Raw genomic sequence first — 15,795 nt, forward strand, 5'->3', positions numbered from 1 at the left:
CAGCAGGTGAGCCTGCCAATTCTCGTCAGGCCCGGCTGCGCTGTTGAAGAAAGGGGGTGGGGGGGGCGGGGAGGTGAGGCTGGACTGATTTCTGAAATGTACTGGTTTAGAAAGCCAGGCCGGGTGATTGTTTTGGCTGTTTAGATGAATTTTTGGAAACATAATGTTCAAAGAACCTGAGCATTCGAGAGCCAGGAGGGACCCTACCCCACTCCCTTGCCAAGACTTCAACTCTCCTACCACATCTCCAGCCAGTGTGCCTACTGCCCCTGTTCGTACACTGCTCCTGACGGGAAACTCAGCACTTCTGGGGCGCCTGCCATCTTCCGACAGCTTTGCCTTTGCAAAGACTATTCCGCTAGCAGAGTTAAGGTCTGCCTCTCTTCTTTCTTTCCTTCACTCCTTTCTTCCTCCGGTCCCTCTCTACACATCTCTTGAGTGCCATCTTTGTGTCTGATGAGGACACAAAGATGAATTCACATGATCCTTGCCATTGAGGAGCTCACAGTATGATAGGAGAACAGAGGCATGGACGGTCTCAACGCAGAAGGCTTCCTGTAGGAGGTGCTATCTGAGTTGATCCTCAAAGTATGAGCAGTTAAGGGTAATAGAAGGGCGTTTCCGGGCCTAGGAAGCAGCATGTGTGAAACATCCTGTCTATTCTGGAAATGCCAAATATGCTTCAGTCTGGCCAGGCACAGAGTGGGAGAGATGAGAAGCGAGGCTGGCATGGTCAGCAGGGTCTGATTGTGGAGGGTGTAGAAAGCCAGGCTGAGGAACACGTCACCAGCCCCAGTTCTGTTCTCTGCCACACAGGGTACCAGCAAAACTGCAGTTCCCAGGTAGAACCTCTCTTGCCCTTTGTGGCATTTTCCTATACTTTCCCTTTGGTGGAGGACCTTTCTTTGGGACCCCTTGTGATCATGGCCCCAGGATGGAGACTGGGCAGGCGGGACAAGGATCCTGAATCCCTAGGCTAGCCCAAATCCAGCTGAGGCCAGGAATTGGGTGACACGGCATTTAGTGTGAGGAAAATCCGGTCACGGTGTTTCTGTGCAAAGGCAAACTCGCCAGTCGGCACAAGCTTCCATGCTTCATAGACTCTAGATCTTTGACTGTCAGAGCTGGGGGGCCCTCAGTGGCCCTCTGCAGCTCCCTGCAGCTTGACTTATATACCTTTACTGTCCCTGCCTTCACCGGGCTGCTGGCGCTCAGAAGAGCCCAGAGGGAGATTAGGAGCCAGGGCCATTCTGAGCTGACCCAGAAAACCCCTTGGTCATTTAGGCAGCCATCCTGAGAGACAGAACCCAGGGCCACCACTAACATGCTGGCTCTCGGTCTCTGATCTTCTCTGCCTGCCTCGAGGTCAAATGTAAAAGTCTTAAGACATGGACACGATGCTCTCAGAGCAACAGGGGTATTTTATGAGGCGAGGCACACAGAATGTGCTGGAAAAAATGTCAGCAGTGGTGGATAGATCATCCAAAGCACATGAGTGGTTGTGGATGGGATGATGGTTCCCAGGCCCAGGAAGAGAGAATTCAAGGGCCCCAGCCATGCAGATTTTTGTACATGTGCCTCGGGTCTTCTGCAACATATGTCAGCAAGTTCAGTTCATTTCAAACCCTGGCCAGCGGGTGGTCCTCAGGGACCAGTGAACTTAGGCTACAGATGTCTGTCTAACTCACACTGGCTCTGGCTGTCCCATCAGCACATGTCTACCTGATCAATTGGCCCATCCATCAGCTGCCCACGTGGCTTTCTTTAAACACTCGAGTGCTTGGTGGAGGGAGAGTTTGGGATCTCCCAACCTGCCCAGAGGAGGGATCTGGGGGCTTCTGCCTGTGATCACGGACCTGGACAGAATGACCTTTAAGGTTCCTTCTAAGAACCTAGGATTGGGCTGCTTGTTGCATCTTGATGAGTTCCTCTAGGCCAAGGAAGGTGGCTGTATTTGGCCCCAACACAGAGCCTGGCACTGTGTGTGTTTGATAATCACACACTACATTAATTTACCTCTTTGGCCCCGTGCCTGGTACAGATCTGGGCATGCGGTCAGATGCGTGGACTGTTTACCAAATGCTTCATCTTTAATTAACCTCAAGCTCCATCTCAATACGTCTCATGCCACACTCTGCCCTGAACAGCGGGAAATCTGGCCTGTGTGTTTCTGATTCCTTTACATTTATCTCATCCAAATAGCACTCTGCACGATGTATTTGATGTCCAGCAGGCCTTCTGAGTCTGCTTTATAAGTCAGCTAAGCCCCTTCCTGCTCAGAAATAGGAAGTCACATTTCTGCCAAGGATAAACGGACTCCAGCCTTGGCTGGGGTCAAGTTCAGTTTACAGTGTGGTACCCATGGGGCTGGCTGGACCCTCTGAAGCAGAGCTCAGGGCTCCTGCCAGATCTCAAGTTCAAACACATCCATCTGGGTCAGAGCTAAAAAGAATTCAGCTGCCTGCCAAGATGCCTGTGGGACTTCTGACCATCCAACGAGCTGCCCAGAATTCTACTGTTTCAGAAGGGAGACAGCTGCCAAGCTGGGCACAATGGCCCTGATTCTAATCAGACACTACCAGGCCTGCCAGGGAAGCCCATGGCGCAGTCATGCCGGGGAGCACTGAGCTGGGAGTCAGCAGACCTGCTCAGCTGTGCAGCCTTGGGGAAATGCCTCACCTCTCTGGGCCTTATTTTTACTCTCACTGTTATTATTTGTCAAACGAGGGGCCCTTTCTGCTCTTGGGTTCCAGGACTCTGTAATTGATGAGCTGCCAGCCCAGTGAGGGTTCAGGGCTGGGAGGAAACCAACCTGGGTCCTGTGGCTTCTCAGCCACCACCTTGAGGACAGAGGGGCTGGTCAGTTTCTCTGAGTCTCCCTGGCCTGCTTGCCCCCCTTTGGCTGCTCTGCCTTACCAGGCCCATCACAGCTATCCTTCAGCCTCTCTGATTTGGCAAGAAAGCCTCTCATTGGCTTCAAGATAAGACAAGTTGGGACATGGGACACGTGGGAGAGCCTGTTGCCAGAGCCCATTGGCTAGAGGGACCAACATGAGTACTGTAGCCAAGTGGTCTCTTTGGTTGGAGTAAGAAGTGTGAGCTGGCCCATTTGGGTGAGACCTGCCTCCCTTGGAGATTCCCTGTGTCCTCACCTGTGAAACGGGGCCAATTATATCTCACAGAACTGGCGTGAGGATCTGTGATAAAGTGAATGTGCAAAATGCCTGCCACACTGCAGGCTCCGGACAAATGGCAGCTCTCATTACAAGTATCATTACTGTGGGATTCCTAGAGGCCTTGTCTCTAAAACTGCCCTTCAGTGCCCACTCCTGTCCTTCGGTTCAGCTCACCCCACTTGGCCGTGACTTCAACAGCCTCTCCTGTAAGCCAAGCTGGATTAACGATACCAGAACAGGGAGGTCTGGACTCATGGCCCGGACCTCCCACTTGCTTTGTGACCTGGGGCAACAACCTTACTCTCTTTGGCGAGTTTAACCATCTGTCACATGGGGCTGTGGGACCACTTCCTTCAGCACCAACATCCCTTCCCCCACCCAAGAGCTTTGGCTGGAACACATACCAAGAGGTCTGGAGGGCCAGTTCACAGACACTCAGGGTTTTCAAAATAGCAGCATTCTCTTTCCTAAAGCATCTTCCCAGCCCTAGGATGCATCCAGGGGAAGGAAGGACCCTTAGCGTTCACATCTCTGGCTCCCAAATCCAGCTTCACAAAAGCTAAGCCTGTCTGCCTGCCCCTCCCTCTGAGGTCCCTACAGTGGGAGAAGCCAAACCCGGATGCTGGAGGCTTCCGCTGATCCAGAAGCAAGCCAGTTCAAAGCCACGGTCCCCATGAGGTGGCAGACGTCCTGGCAACGTGGGTTCACCTCCTGGGTTGGCGATGGGGCTAGTTAAAGTGTTATTAACATTGGCCACATAAAAATAGTTTTATCAGTAGAATAAATACATTTTCCTTTTTTAATATGGACACATATTTTACAAAACAGCCCCATAGCACTATGGGAAATTAAGATCCTTCTACAAAAAAGAAGATGTAACTCGGGTACAATAAAGCTCTAGTGTTCTAACGGATCCCGTCTGGACTACCCATGAGGTGTCTGGCACCCCTGGAGGTGGTGGCAGGGGCTGTGGGTGTGGCCGCAGACCCTCCCATCGGTTTCTCTGGCTTCTTTCTCTGCACCCGGCAGGGAGGTGGGCGGCCGAGGTCAGGAGAGCCTGAGGGTGTGCAGCAGGAAGGGGGCTGTGATGCTGGCAGCGATGGCGGGGAGGAGGCCCAGGGTGGGCTGTGAGCGGCTGGGCGCTGCGCTGCTGGCCAGCCCCGGCTCTTCCTGCTGCTGGCGCGGGTCGGAGAGCTGGAAGGGGGGCTTGGCTGTTCCGGAGCTGTGCGTGGTCTGGAAGGGCAGTGGTGGTGGCGAGGCGGTGGTGCTGGGGGGAGAAAAATACGTGGAACGTGGAACAGCCTCTCAGCAGCCTTGTCCTGGGCTGTGGTCTTAGGGTTCAGATCCAACTTATTATTGAATCTGGTTTTTTCCGCATAAAATGGAGAAGGAAACAAAGGGCTCAGACAAGGAAAGTGAGCAGCCCAGAGCCACACAGTCGACCTCAAGGGTGACCACTCAAGAGTACTGGGTCCCAGGCAGAGAGAAGTGAAGTGTTTCAGAGAAGATCCATCTGGGGTCACGCTGCAGCAGGCAGCCCTCTCACCTCTGTATGCAGGTGCCCCTGGCCTCCTGCTGCCCTCCCCTCCCCAGTCTGAAATAAACAGAAAACAAAACGAAACACACAAACAACCGCCCCATCTCACCCTCATTATCACGGCTATCGTTTACTGAGAGCCCACTGGGAATCCGCACTTTATAAGTAGCATCTCTGGTCCTCAAAACAAACGTTCAATGCGCCGCACTACCCCCTGTCACCAGATGAGAAAATGGAGGCTCAGCGAGGCTCCCTGGGCCAGGTCACAGAGGGAGTGGGGCGGCGCCTCGGGGGCAGGCGCCCTGGTGGCCTCACCCTGCCTAATCACAGGGAGTGTCACTGAAGGTGGTCCCTCATGAACTTATAAAAATAGAAGCCATTTGGAGGTCATGGGTGAGGTTCTTGGCTCAAGGAAGCCTACGTGAAAGAGAGGGAAGTACTGAGACAGAGAAATAAAAAGAGATGAAGTGCAGAAGGAATTGGCGGGCCAAGGCCAGCACTTGGTGGCATCGGGAAGTCGAGGGGAGGGCAGGGGCCAGGACCAGGTTACTGGCTCAGGTCCTGGAGAGAGAGATAGGAAATGATGAACAAATAGAGGGGCAGAGGGCAGGAGAGGGACTGGGGAAGAGAGTTGACAGTGACGGAGGCATAACAAAGAGAGACCAAGGGGGAGAAGGCTCTGGGATGAAGGAAAGGGCTGGGCCCCAGAAGCGATGGGCTCACGCCTGCCCTGTGCAGCCCTGGGGGGCAGCAGGCAGAGGGAGATGCAGGGGGAGGACCCGACAAAGCCTATCACCCCAGAGGGTCAAAGATGGGAGGGGAAGGCCAGGGGCAGGGGGCACACAGAGGGGCCCCAACCCAGCGTGGAGCCCGGATGGCCTCCAGGAAGAGGTGACACTGCAGTCAGCTGTGAAGGCCGCGAGTCCAGCTTGCACGTGGCTGAGGGCGCTCCCGGCGGCGTCTGTGCCCAGCATGTAGGACCCATTAACATCTAATCCTCATGACAACACTACGAGGCAGGTAAGACTATTATCCCATTTTACTTGTGAAGAAACCAAGGCACGAAGAAGGTAAGTAACTTGCTCCAGGACACACGGCAGGGACGGGATCTGAACCGGGCACCCAGTGGGTGCTCACCAGCCGCTGATGGCGGGGCAGGAAGCTTACCCCTCCCTGGGCATCTGCAGAGTGGGCAGCCTCCTCCACGTGGAACACTGCCTGCTCTGCAGTGCTTACCCTCCCTCCCTGATGGGCCGTTCACTCCCCAGGTCAGCTGGGATCCCCCCCCTTCCCCGGTCCCACACTGGCCACGTTTCCACACGCTGGGCATGAGGCCCCGACAACTGGCCATATCACCACGGTGAGCTCTGTAATCACCACCACTGCAGCCCAGCCCCACCTCTGTCCCAGCCGGACCCTCTCACACAGCCTGGTTCAGCCTCGGGGGGTGGTGGGCAGGGCAGCCCAGGGGTCACAAGCACATCCCAGCCTGCACGGGGTCTGGGACACCTGCTCTGGCATCCATGTCCGTGTGCCCTCAGAAAAGGAGAGGCTTGTCACTCCCTGCCCTGTCCCTCCCCCTCTCCTCTAGTCCTGGTCATGCTGTGGCCACAGGAACCCACACATCCTTGTGTGAGGTCCTTCTCACCCTGGACTCTATAGTTGTGATGTGTGTGTTCCTCTGTCTATAGAAATTCCCAGAGAACTAATCAGGAGAGGAGGGAGCAAATGCTTGTCACGCACCATGGGTGGCAGGAAGGTGTTCCTGAACAGAGATTGTGTGGGAAGCACCGGAAGGGAGGGGGCAGACCAGGCAGCTTCGAACGCCCCTTATGACTCCCCCAAATCCGGCCCGTTGTACCTCCCACCCCACGCCGGCCTTCAGAGCACCCGAGACCTCTCACATGGCCTGCTGCGGGCTGATCTCACCTTTCTGGGCTCTCCCAGCCTACACCACCATCCCCAGTCACACCTAATGTCCTGCTGCCATTTTCTGACTCACCTTTGAAGGCCTGATTCAACAGTCTCCTCACCTGGAGGCCTCTTTGATTTGTCCTCCTGCCCCTAAGGCCACCTGGGAGAGTTGAGGCTCCCATGAAGCCTTGCGCATTTCTCACTGATCACACTGTGTCATTGACACCTATTTATGCGCACGAGGTTTGAATGGGTTTCATATGTAAGGTGCAGAACATTGCCAGGCACACCGGAAGTGCTGTATGGTGTTGGCTATTTTTAGCACTATTATTATGTGTGTGTCCTTGTCTCTCTCACTAAAAGCATCCTCCATTTATGGAGCACTTCCTGTGTGCCGGCAGACACTGTGCTTGATGCTATACACGTGTCATCTTATCATTATTCCCATTTTCAAGATGGGAAAACTGAGCCTGAAGACGTGCACCAGGCTGTCTGCCTCCCCGGCCCCAGCTGGGCTGTGGTGCCATCCCTAACTGCGCAGACGGGGAGCACGGGAGTGAAGCATGGTTCTTCCTGCCGAGACCTCGCACACCCGTGGGTGGAGGCTTGCCAGGGTCAGAGAGGAGGCCCCCAGTGGCCTCAGTCCCTGGAGGGTATTGTGCCCACGCCCAGCAGGATCACTACCACAGTCCCTTCCCTCCCCTTCTTTTCTAATGAAGGGTTCCTCCCAGCTGCTGCCCCCATCTTTCCAGCCCGAGCAGCTGGGAGGCCAGGAAGGCTGGCCTCAGGAGAGAAGGCTGAGCTGCCACTTGGGGTGCCCAGCAGCCCCCGCCGTCAGAAGAAGGACCAAGTAGGAATCATGAAAACCATGTCTCACAAGGCGCCCAAAGGCATTTGCTTTCACACTTTGAAAACCAAAGATGCAAACTCCCCCTTGGAGCCCGAGTGGGGGAATTATTGCTTGGAAGGCGTCCCAGGAAAACGGGGTGAGGTTAGTGGGGTGTGGACAGAAAGCCCCTCCAAATGCCCCCACCTCTTGGACCCACTCTGCTCACAAAGCCCAGTCCAGATCCCAGCCCCACCCCCCCAGGCCCTTGCTGGGGAACAGCGTCTCATGGCAAAGTGGCCTCGAAGCCAAACCAAACACTCTGAGTGTTCCCAGGCTCCGCAGACGGCTGGCACCAAGGGCCGAGTGCGCTCGGAGCCGACAGGGCCCCTTGTGTGGGAAGGGGCCCTCTGCCTGGGTGGAAGGCAGAAGCCCGATGTCCCCATTTGTTGCGTGACTTTGGGCAGGTCCTGCCCTCTAGGCCTCAGTTTCCCCGTGTGTACAACGAAGGAACAGCATCAGACCCTCGGACTTTAAAATGTTTTCTAGCAGCAGAATCCAGAAGTGAGATCTTAGGCAGAAGCCCAGGTATAAAGCACAGGAAAGCAGGGCTGGTGCCTGAGATGTGTCAGCTGGCTGCCCCAAGGCCCATCTGTAGGGCTTCCTGGAGTAGGGCCCCAATCCTGGCACTAGGGGGTCTCTAAGAGCCATCAGGGCTGGGGCTGGGGAGTCTTGGAGCTGTGGCTTTCTTGCGATACAAAGGTGGTGGGCTCCTCAGCGGATTCCGAGGAGACAAAGTGGAGATGGAGCTGGGGGCACGAGGGCCTGGCTGACGGGTGGCCCTGCTGGCCGGGGTGGAGCTCGCGATATGACCCAGCTGGAACTGTCTGGGCAGACCGGTCAGACGCAGGCAGAGATCTAAAGTGACCGGCTTGCCCACAGCTCCCTGTCCTGGTATCTAAGGCCCACGCCAGCCTCCAGGCTTTTGGCCACATGGTCTTCTCTGCTGGGAATGCCTTCACTCTCCCCTCACTGGGTCACTTCGACTCTCAGGGCCCTCAGCCCTCCAGCCCCCGCTGGCTGGATTCTTCGCCAGGCAGAGGCAGAGTGGCCGTGACACCAGGGCTCTTTCGGCTGCACCACAGCAGGGAGCCGTCCCTGTCCAGCCATGACCCACGACTCTTCCTGCTCTAGCCCCACCAGCACTGGACACGGGCTGGGCACCCGGCATGTAACCAACTCGCTTCTGTTTAATGATGTGCTCACCCAGGGGCTCATTTAAGCCTAATATGCACTGAAGGTCCAGGAGTCGCTTCCTGCTGGGAGATGGGGCGTGTGGCATCCTAGACCAGACTCTGAGAGTCAGCCACCAACACTGGGGACAGCTGTTACTGAGTGTCACCGGTGGTCTGAGGCCAGCTCACCGCTTTACAAGCACCATCTTTTTATTCTAAGCCTCCGAGCGAGTACGAGGAGGGGCTGGGGATTCTGCCTGAATTCCTCTGTGCTTTTATCCACTGAGTGACCCTGTTCCCCATTTCTCCTGGGGGCATCGTCCTCTAATCAGACGAGGTCCTGGCCTCATGCAGAGATGCTGAGCACCCTGTATGGTACCAGGAGAAAGCCTGGCTGTGCTGGGGGAAAGGTGAGCTGGAGAAACTCAGGGCAGGATGGTAGGTCAGCGGGAGGCGGGCAGAGCCCTCCCAGGGGCCCAGGGGGAGGGGAAACGGTTCTCTTCCCCTCTGCGGGGGCTCGGGCCATCTGCTCAAACCTCTGGAGAAACCAAGGCCCAGGAGGACAATGACCCCCTGTGCACGTGCGTCCTGCACCCCCGTCCCTGCATGGTGGCACCTACAGGGCTCTGCAGCCACCACATACAGACGCCCACCTCTGCACCTGGCTTCCGGCCATGCCCGGAGCCCGGGAAACGCTCTCTTCCCTGCACCTGCCCCCTCATGACTGTCCTTCCCGATGGCCCAGTGCTCTGCTCCCTTGTTTATCCAACCCACTGGGGGACTGGGGGAACAACAGAGCTGGCATGACCCCCAGAGGCCAGTCAAGGCCCTAGCTGTGCAAAAGTACAAACGAAGGACTGTCACAGATCCGACGGATTGGGGCAGTGCCCTGCACACAGCGTGGCAATGGTCTCCGCCCTGGCGTGCCCCCTGGCCACAGCCCTGCTGCCTGCTCCTGGCTCTCAGATGCGGGGGTTCCCTGAGACCATTCTGCCGCGGCTACACAGCCATCTGCGGACACATGCCGGGCCCCTTTCACAGGTCCCCATAAATCATCCTGCCACGGGCTGCTGCTTCTCTAAACTTCCTTCGATGTGTTTACATCTGGAGTAATGAGGGGCGAGGCAAGGCCAGCCTGCTCCAGGTGGCACTTCGGCCCTCTCCCCACTCGCTCCCCCTCTTCTCTCACTCACGCATGCAGTCGACAAACCCTCAGCGAGGCCTCCGGTGACCCAGAGAAGTCCACCCCAGCTCTGGTCCCCAGGGCCTCCCGGCCTAGAAACACAAGCAAGCGACTGCCATCTGTGGACCTTTGCCAGGACAGGGGCACCCACGGGATACCCACGGTCGGCGGGGGGAGGCTACGGGATGCAGGGGAGAGGGGCACAGGGAACACGCTGTGGGGAGAATGGGGAGAAGGGAGGAGACGCTTGCCGGGCGAGGGCAGCAGGGGCGTCTGCGTGGTGCTGGACGAATGTGACCCTCAGCATCAGACAGCCCTGATTCTGTAGGTTCTGACTCCATACCTGACTTGCTGCAAGGTCTTGGGCAAGTTACCTGACCTCGCTGAGCCTCAGTTTCCTCCTTGGTCAAGCGAAGCCTACTTCCTGGACTCTTGACAGGGCTGGGGGATGTGAGGGATGTCAGTGGCTGGCACAGCAGGAGCTCAGCAAGTGTCCACTCACATCCACCCCCCCCGCAGAGAGAGAAGCAAGGACAAAGGTGGGGGTGGGCCGTGCATGGTCCACTGCAGGGCAGCACACAGCTTGGCCAGGACGGGGCCCAGGTATCCCGCAGGAGGAGGGCCAGCAGGTGAGGCGGGAAGGAGGCAAAGGCTCTGCATCCAGGCTGAGCAGCAGGAAGTTTACCTGGTGGGGCGGGGCGAGGGAAAGCACTGGGAATCTCAGGCTGAGGAGGGTAATGTGCTGGGACACGGCTAGGAGCCAGAGACCTGTTAGGGCCCCGCCGTAAGATCACAGGTGGAAGATGAGCTGGGAGAGGGGGTGGAGAGCAGGGGATGCATCCGGTGGGATTTAGGGGGAAGCAAATGAGAAAACTCTGAACGGAATTAAAGCTCCAAGGAAAACAATATTGTCAGAAGGGCTACAAATGGGCCCCAGGTCTCCCTCCAGAGAGCTCTCCTCTGCTCCCTCTCGGAGAACCGGAAACTTGGGATTGCTAGGAGGATGGGTGGGCTGAGACCCAGGAGTGACGGAAGCTGTGCCCTGCACCTGGGCCCCTCTGGGACCTCAGGGTCGGCTTCCCTGCGACGCAGAGAAACTTTCAACAAATAGGCTGCCTGTTGGTGGAAATTTCCTTCTCCAGCCCAACCAGATGGAAGAAAGTTATCCAGCCACAATTTACCTGTTGGGACTGAAAAGGGGTTCCTCTTGCCAAAGAAAAGCTGTTTTCTTCTCCTGAAACCCGGTTCTGTGTTTCAGAGAGACGTGTTGTGAAAAGGAAACCGTGTGGAGTCATTTGCCGAAATTTACCTTTCAGACGTGGTTAGGGGTTGGGGGTCCGTGGCTGGAGCTGGCAGCCCAGCCTCCTGTCACCCTGTGGGCTGGGCCCACTGCTGGCCGGGTCTGGTTGCCCGGCGGGTTGATCGGGGCCCTGGGGGAACGGTCTGATTGCAGTTCTTTATGGGCCGCCAGTGCCTCCCTGGCAGCCTGCGAGCCTCCCCAGGGCTGAGAAATGGCTCTTGGTAACTCTGTGCCCTCACTCCCGGTGGGAAAGAAGCAGCCCGTGCCGGGCACACGAGCCAACTGTGTCGAGGCCAGTATAGCTACAGCGGTGCCTCCATCTTGGGCAGGCCGGGCCGGTGGGGCCTCTGCAGAAGCACGTCTCCCGGGAACCCAAGTTAGGCGCTTTGAAGCCAACACAGGCCCAAAGGAGGAATGCACTCTTACTTTACTTGCTGGAAGTCTTTTTAAGACAGCGCACACCCTGCACTTTAAGACAGTGGGTTGGACTCTGTCAACTTTTTGTCTGTGACTCGGAGACCTGGCTGAGGGAAGGTCATGAAGGGGGTTCCTGTACGACCCTGGACAAGCCCCCATCCGGGCCTTGGTTCACCGTCTATAAATGCAGAGCTGGGTCCGCGTTTCCCCAAGCTGCTCAGAAGGCTCCACTACGCATTCAGCACGTGGCTTCCCCAGCCCCTGTGCCACACATTCCAATACACGGGGTCTGTGGTGGGGCCTGGGGTATTATTTAACAAGTACCCGAGGTGATTCTTTCTGGGGATGCTGAGGAAAATCCCAGATGATGATTTTTAGGGTCCACGTGGAGACTCTTGAGTCTCCGAAGGCCCAGTGCTGGATCACAATGTCCAGGGCAGGGCTACGGCAGTGGGCAGGACTCTGTCCTTCCCTGACAGTCACTCCCTGGGTGCTCTGGTGATGCTGTTCACCAGATGTGGAGATTTCTGCCCAAAAGTGGAATCAAGGGAGACCGCTCTGTGCTGAGCCCGCAGGTGGAGGTTGGAAGACGGCATCTGGGTTACAGCAGGAGCTTTGGTGACAGACAGGCCAAGGGAGTGGTGCAGGCAGACACACAGGCAGAGGACAGACAGGTATCAGTACGGTAGGATGATTTCTGCACCAGCCCGTCTCCAGCAAGGTTTTATCACAAACCCCCCAGCCCCTCCCAAGACAGAGCCCACGCCATCATCTGCCACGCCTCTCTTGCACGCAGGATACCTCTTGCAGCCTCCCTGCCAGCGGGTCGGCTGCTCAGGCCGTCCAGGCCCAGAGAGCTCACAGCTTTCTGGTTTGGCCGTCCTGCTTTTACCTTCTGGCCCATGGGACAAACCGGGTCTGCTTCACACCCATCACGCATCCGAGAAAGCTAAGGGCAAAGCAGACTTTTGTCCACTGCACCTGAAGGAAGCTTCTATTCCTTCACCTTCAAATGGAGAAAACTGAAAAGTCAGGTGTAAGCGTGCTCTACAAACCCCGAAGCATGAACAGAAGGATCCTCTGTGAACAGGGACAAGCCAGTTTCCGATCGAGTACCCACCTGCCACGCTTCCTTAGAGCCGGGCACGCGGATAACAGAGTGTGTCCGGCCCTGGGTGGGTCTCAGGTAGGCTGACCAGAGAGAGGCCCAGCTCCCGGTAGACCTGCCCCTCCCAGCTCACCTGTCCTCGATGCGGACCCAGAGGTCATTGAACTGCCGCGGCCGCTGGGGTTTGTTCTGTCTCTTGTGCCATTTCTTCTGTCTCCCGAACTCCTCCAGCTGGCTGAGGCTGTCGGGTAGCAGGAGGTGCGGGGACAGGGCTGGGTCCTCCTCCTCAGGCGGGGCAGTGGGGGCTGCCGAGGGGACCGCAGGGATGGCAGCAGCTGGGGTCGCCTGGGCGGGGCTCGCCGAGGTCCCCTCGGGTGGAGGTGCCGGGCTCTGGGCAACAGGGCTGGAAAGGGGCAACCGCACGTGAGGCACGCGTGTTGGGGCGTGTCATTCAGGTGCGACGGGGCACGCAATTCAGTGGGAAAGTTGTCACGGCAGGAGAAGATGCCAGGGTGCCCGGCTGAGGGTCACCCAGGAAAAGCATCTCCTGGTGTTGCGAGATAGAGCTTTGGTTCGTCCTTTCATTTATTGATTCAGTAGATATTTATGGAGCATCTACCTGGCACCAGGACCTTTTTAGGTAATGGGTATTAATAGCGAACAAAATAGACAACGCCCCCGTCCTCTTAGCACTTACATTCCGAAGCGGGAGACAGAGAGTAAGATGGGCCGGATGTCAGATGGTGATAACTGCTGAGGAGAAAAATAAAGCAGGGGCAGGAGGGAGAGCGTGGGCCGTGGGGGGAGGGGGCGTTGTTGGCAGGGAGGACAACTGTTGGCAGGTCCCTGTTGGTGACATGTGAGCCCAGACTAGCAGGAGTGAGAGGGTGAGCCCTGGGCAGGTTTCTGGGAGCATATCTGATCTTGGTCAGGGCCTCGTTCATTCAACAAGCTCTGGCTGAGGGACTTGAGGCGAGTGACCCGACTTCCCTGTGTTGTACCTCAGTCTCCTGCTCTGGAACATGGGGATATCACAGCTGGTACTTCCTAGCGGCATCACGATGATTTTGTGAGCTAACACAGGCAAAGCACTCAGAACGGTGGCTGGCAAATAGCAGCTGAAACATTTCAGTAATTAACTGGCTTGAATATGATATATTAACATTATTGCTGTGCCATTCGTCCAAGCATCCACTCATGCATTCAACGCTGGCCTCCTGAGCAGCTTTCCAGGGGAGGCAGGACTGTGTTGAACAGCGTAGAACTCAAGGTGGAGGCAGACGGACACGGGTTCACATCCTGGCTCTGCATCTTCCAGGCTATGTGACTAAGGGCAGGGACACAAGTGTCCAAGAAACAGCTGGCTATAAACGGAGTTAATACTACTCACTTCATAGGGTTGTCATGAGGATGAAACAGACGAGGTCTTAACATAGTGCCTGGCACAGAACCGGCCTCTCTTTAATGTCACTCTCGAGCAAACAGAGCTGTCTGCAGCAGGCACTGACGTGCGATTAAGTGTGTGGCGTGGACTCCACATGCCATACGGCGGTGCGCAGGCACCCCTCAGCCTGGGAACACCCTCTGCTCCTCTCCCTTTTATTCTTCCCTCTCTGTGGTCCAAACGGAATTCCTTCTGGGGACATCTGACCCTGGGGGAAGTTGGTCCTGGTCCCGAGAATTGTAAAGGCAAGCCGGCGCCCAAGGGAGGCTGTCCCCCAACTCCGCTCCCGCGTGCACGATGGGGTGAGGGGCTCCTCTCTCCTTGAAGGACAGAAGGCCATCAGCTCAGCCTGTCCTCCTCCAGCCCTCACGGCAACCCCAGATTCCCAGGGTCCAGGAGATGCCGCAGCTGCTGGGGAGATAATTCAAAACAGGCAGACAAAGAGACGGATCCAGGAAGCACCTGTGGCTGACGATGGCTTCTATTGTTGGGGCCTCCTCGGCATCCCCACCCCCCTCACCCCACTCACGGGACTTCAGCCTGCACTGAGACTCAGGCTGAGAGCGGGGCCTGCGGGGAGTGGGGGGATACCTGTTCTAATGCCTGGGCTCTGAGATGAATAGGAGCGGAGGCAGCCCCACCGGCCTGCCCGCCCCCCGCGCTGTCCGGACCCACACAATGAGCTTTGAGGTGGAGGTCCTTGGGGCTGTGAGGAGGAGCTTGAGGAAGGCCTTGTCCCCGAGGCTACCTTGGGTCCCTCATCCCTCCAACTGACGCCTACCCTTGGCCCAGTACAAACTGATCTGTGCTGGGCTCCAGTGGTCAGGAAGGGCGCTCAGGTTAGGCTGACTCAGAAGATGAGAAGAGGGAGGAAGTCCGAGGTGAGAGCGTTTAAGTTCCTCCAGAAGTGCCATAGAGACAGGGGAGGGCATCATCCTGGAGCTGGGAGACCAGAGGCTCAAGGCCCCAGGCCTCATCTTTGCAGAGTGAATAGCAAGGCTGCAATCATTCCTGAGCACTCCCACCCCTGAGCCTCGCCCCCAGCCCCTGAGGCAGTACAGGTTGTGGTGAGGAGCTTAGGAAGGCCCTAGAGCTAGACTGCCATTAACATGAGCTGTGTGTCCTTCTGCAAGTGGCTTTGCCTCCCTGGGCCTCAGGTTCCTCAATTTTAAGGTGGGGCTACTCATAGTTCCTGCCTCACGGGGTTGTTGTGAGGATTTAATGAGTTAAAAGCGCTTAGAGCCCAACACACAGTGAACAGTCAATAAACATTAGCTAGGATTATTCAAGCTTCTTTTGGACGCTGGGTTTTATAACGTCATGGACAGGGGCCGAAATCCCACCCGGCCATCCCTGTGAGGACGGTTCCTGCACAGGCTGGTGCACAAGTTGCATGGAAGCCCCGGGTTTCAGGATCCTGTTGTTGTCTTCTAGGGCTGCCCAGCATGTGCCGACACCTCTCCGTGCCCGACCTGGTGCCGGCACTGTGGACCATGGGTGAACCCAGCTGGCCTCTGCCCTCAGGCATCTTCCAGCCTGAGGGGGGCAGAAAACCCACACAGGAAGCGAGGATGGCCACCGTACGCAGTATATGTCTCTTTGGGCGGAGCGAGTGTGCCCTGGCAGGCAAGTCAGGTGAGGGAATTGCTGCCAAG

At 56.9% G+C, this 15,795-nt stretch overlaps 1 protein-coding gene across 2 annotated transcripts in view; it reads right to left on the minus strand.

Annotated features, from left to right (window-relative positions):
- Window positions 1-3,961: 3,961 nt before the first annotated feature.
- TRABD2B (TraB domain containing 2B) overlaps window positions 3,962-15,795 on the minus strand; it is a 215,801-nt gene continuing 203,967 nt past the window's right edge. Inside the window, exons 5-8 of one of the 2 annotated variants that reach the window (XM_024739295.1) lie at window positions 13,698-13,814; window positions 13,394-13,449; window positions 12,830-13,099; window positions 3,962-4,443 (exon numbers count right to left, since the gene is read on the minus strand). In XM_024739295.1, coding sequence (XP_024595063.1) covers window positions 4,082-4,443; window positions 12,830-13,099; window positions 13,394-13,449; window positions 13,698-13,814 — 805 coding nt within the window. In that variant the 3' untranslated portion in view covers window positions 3,962-4,081. The remainder of the gene's footprint in view (window positions 4,444-12,829; window positions 13,100-13,393; window positions 13,450-13,697; window positions 13,815-15,795) is intronic. The other variant, XM_024739294.1, reaches the window with a different exon arrangement.

The sequence above is a fragment of the Neophocaena asiaeorientalis genome, unplaced genomic scaffold, assembly GCF_003031525.2.
Source record: "Neophocaena asiaeorientalis asiaeorientalis breed wild unplaced genomic scaffold, Neophocaena_asiaeorientalis_V1.1 scaffold138, whole genome shotgun sequence".
NCBI classification, from domain to species: Eukaryota; Metazoa; Chordata; class Mammalia; order Artiodactyla; family Phocoenidae; genus Neophocaena; species Neophocaena asiaeorientalis.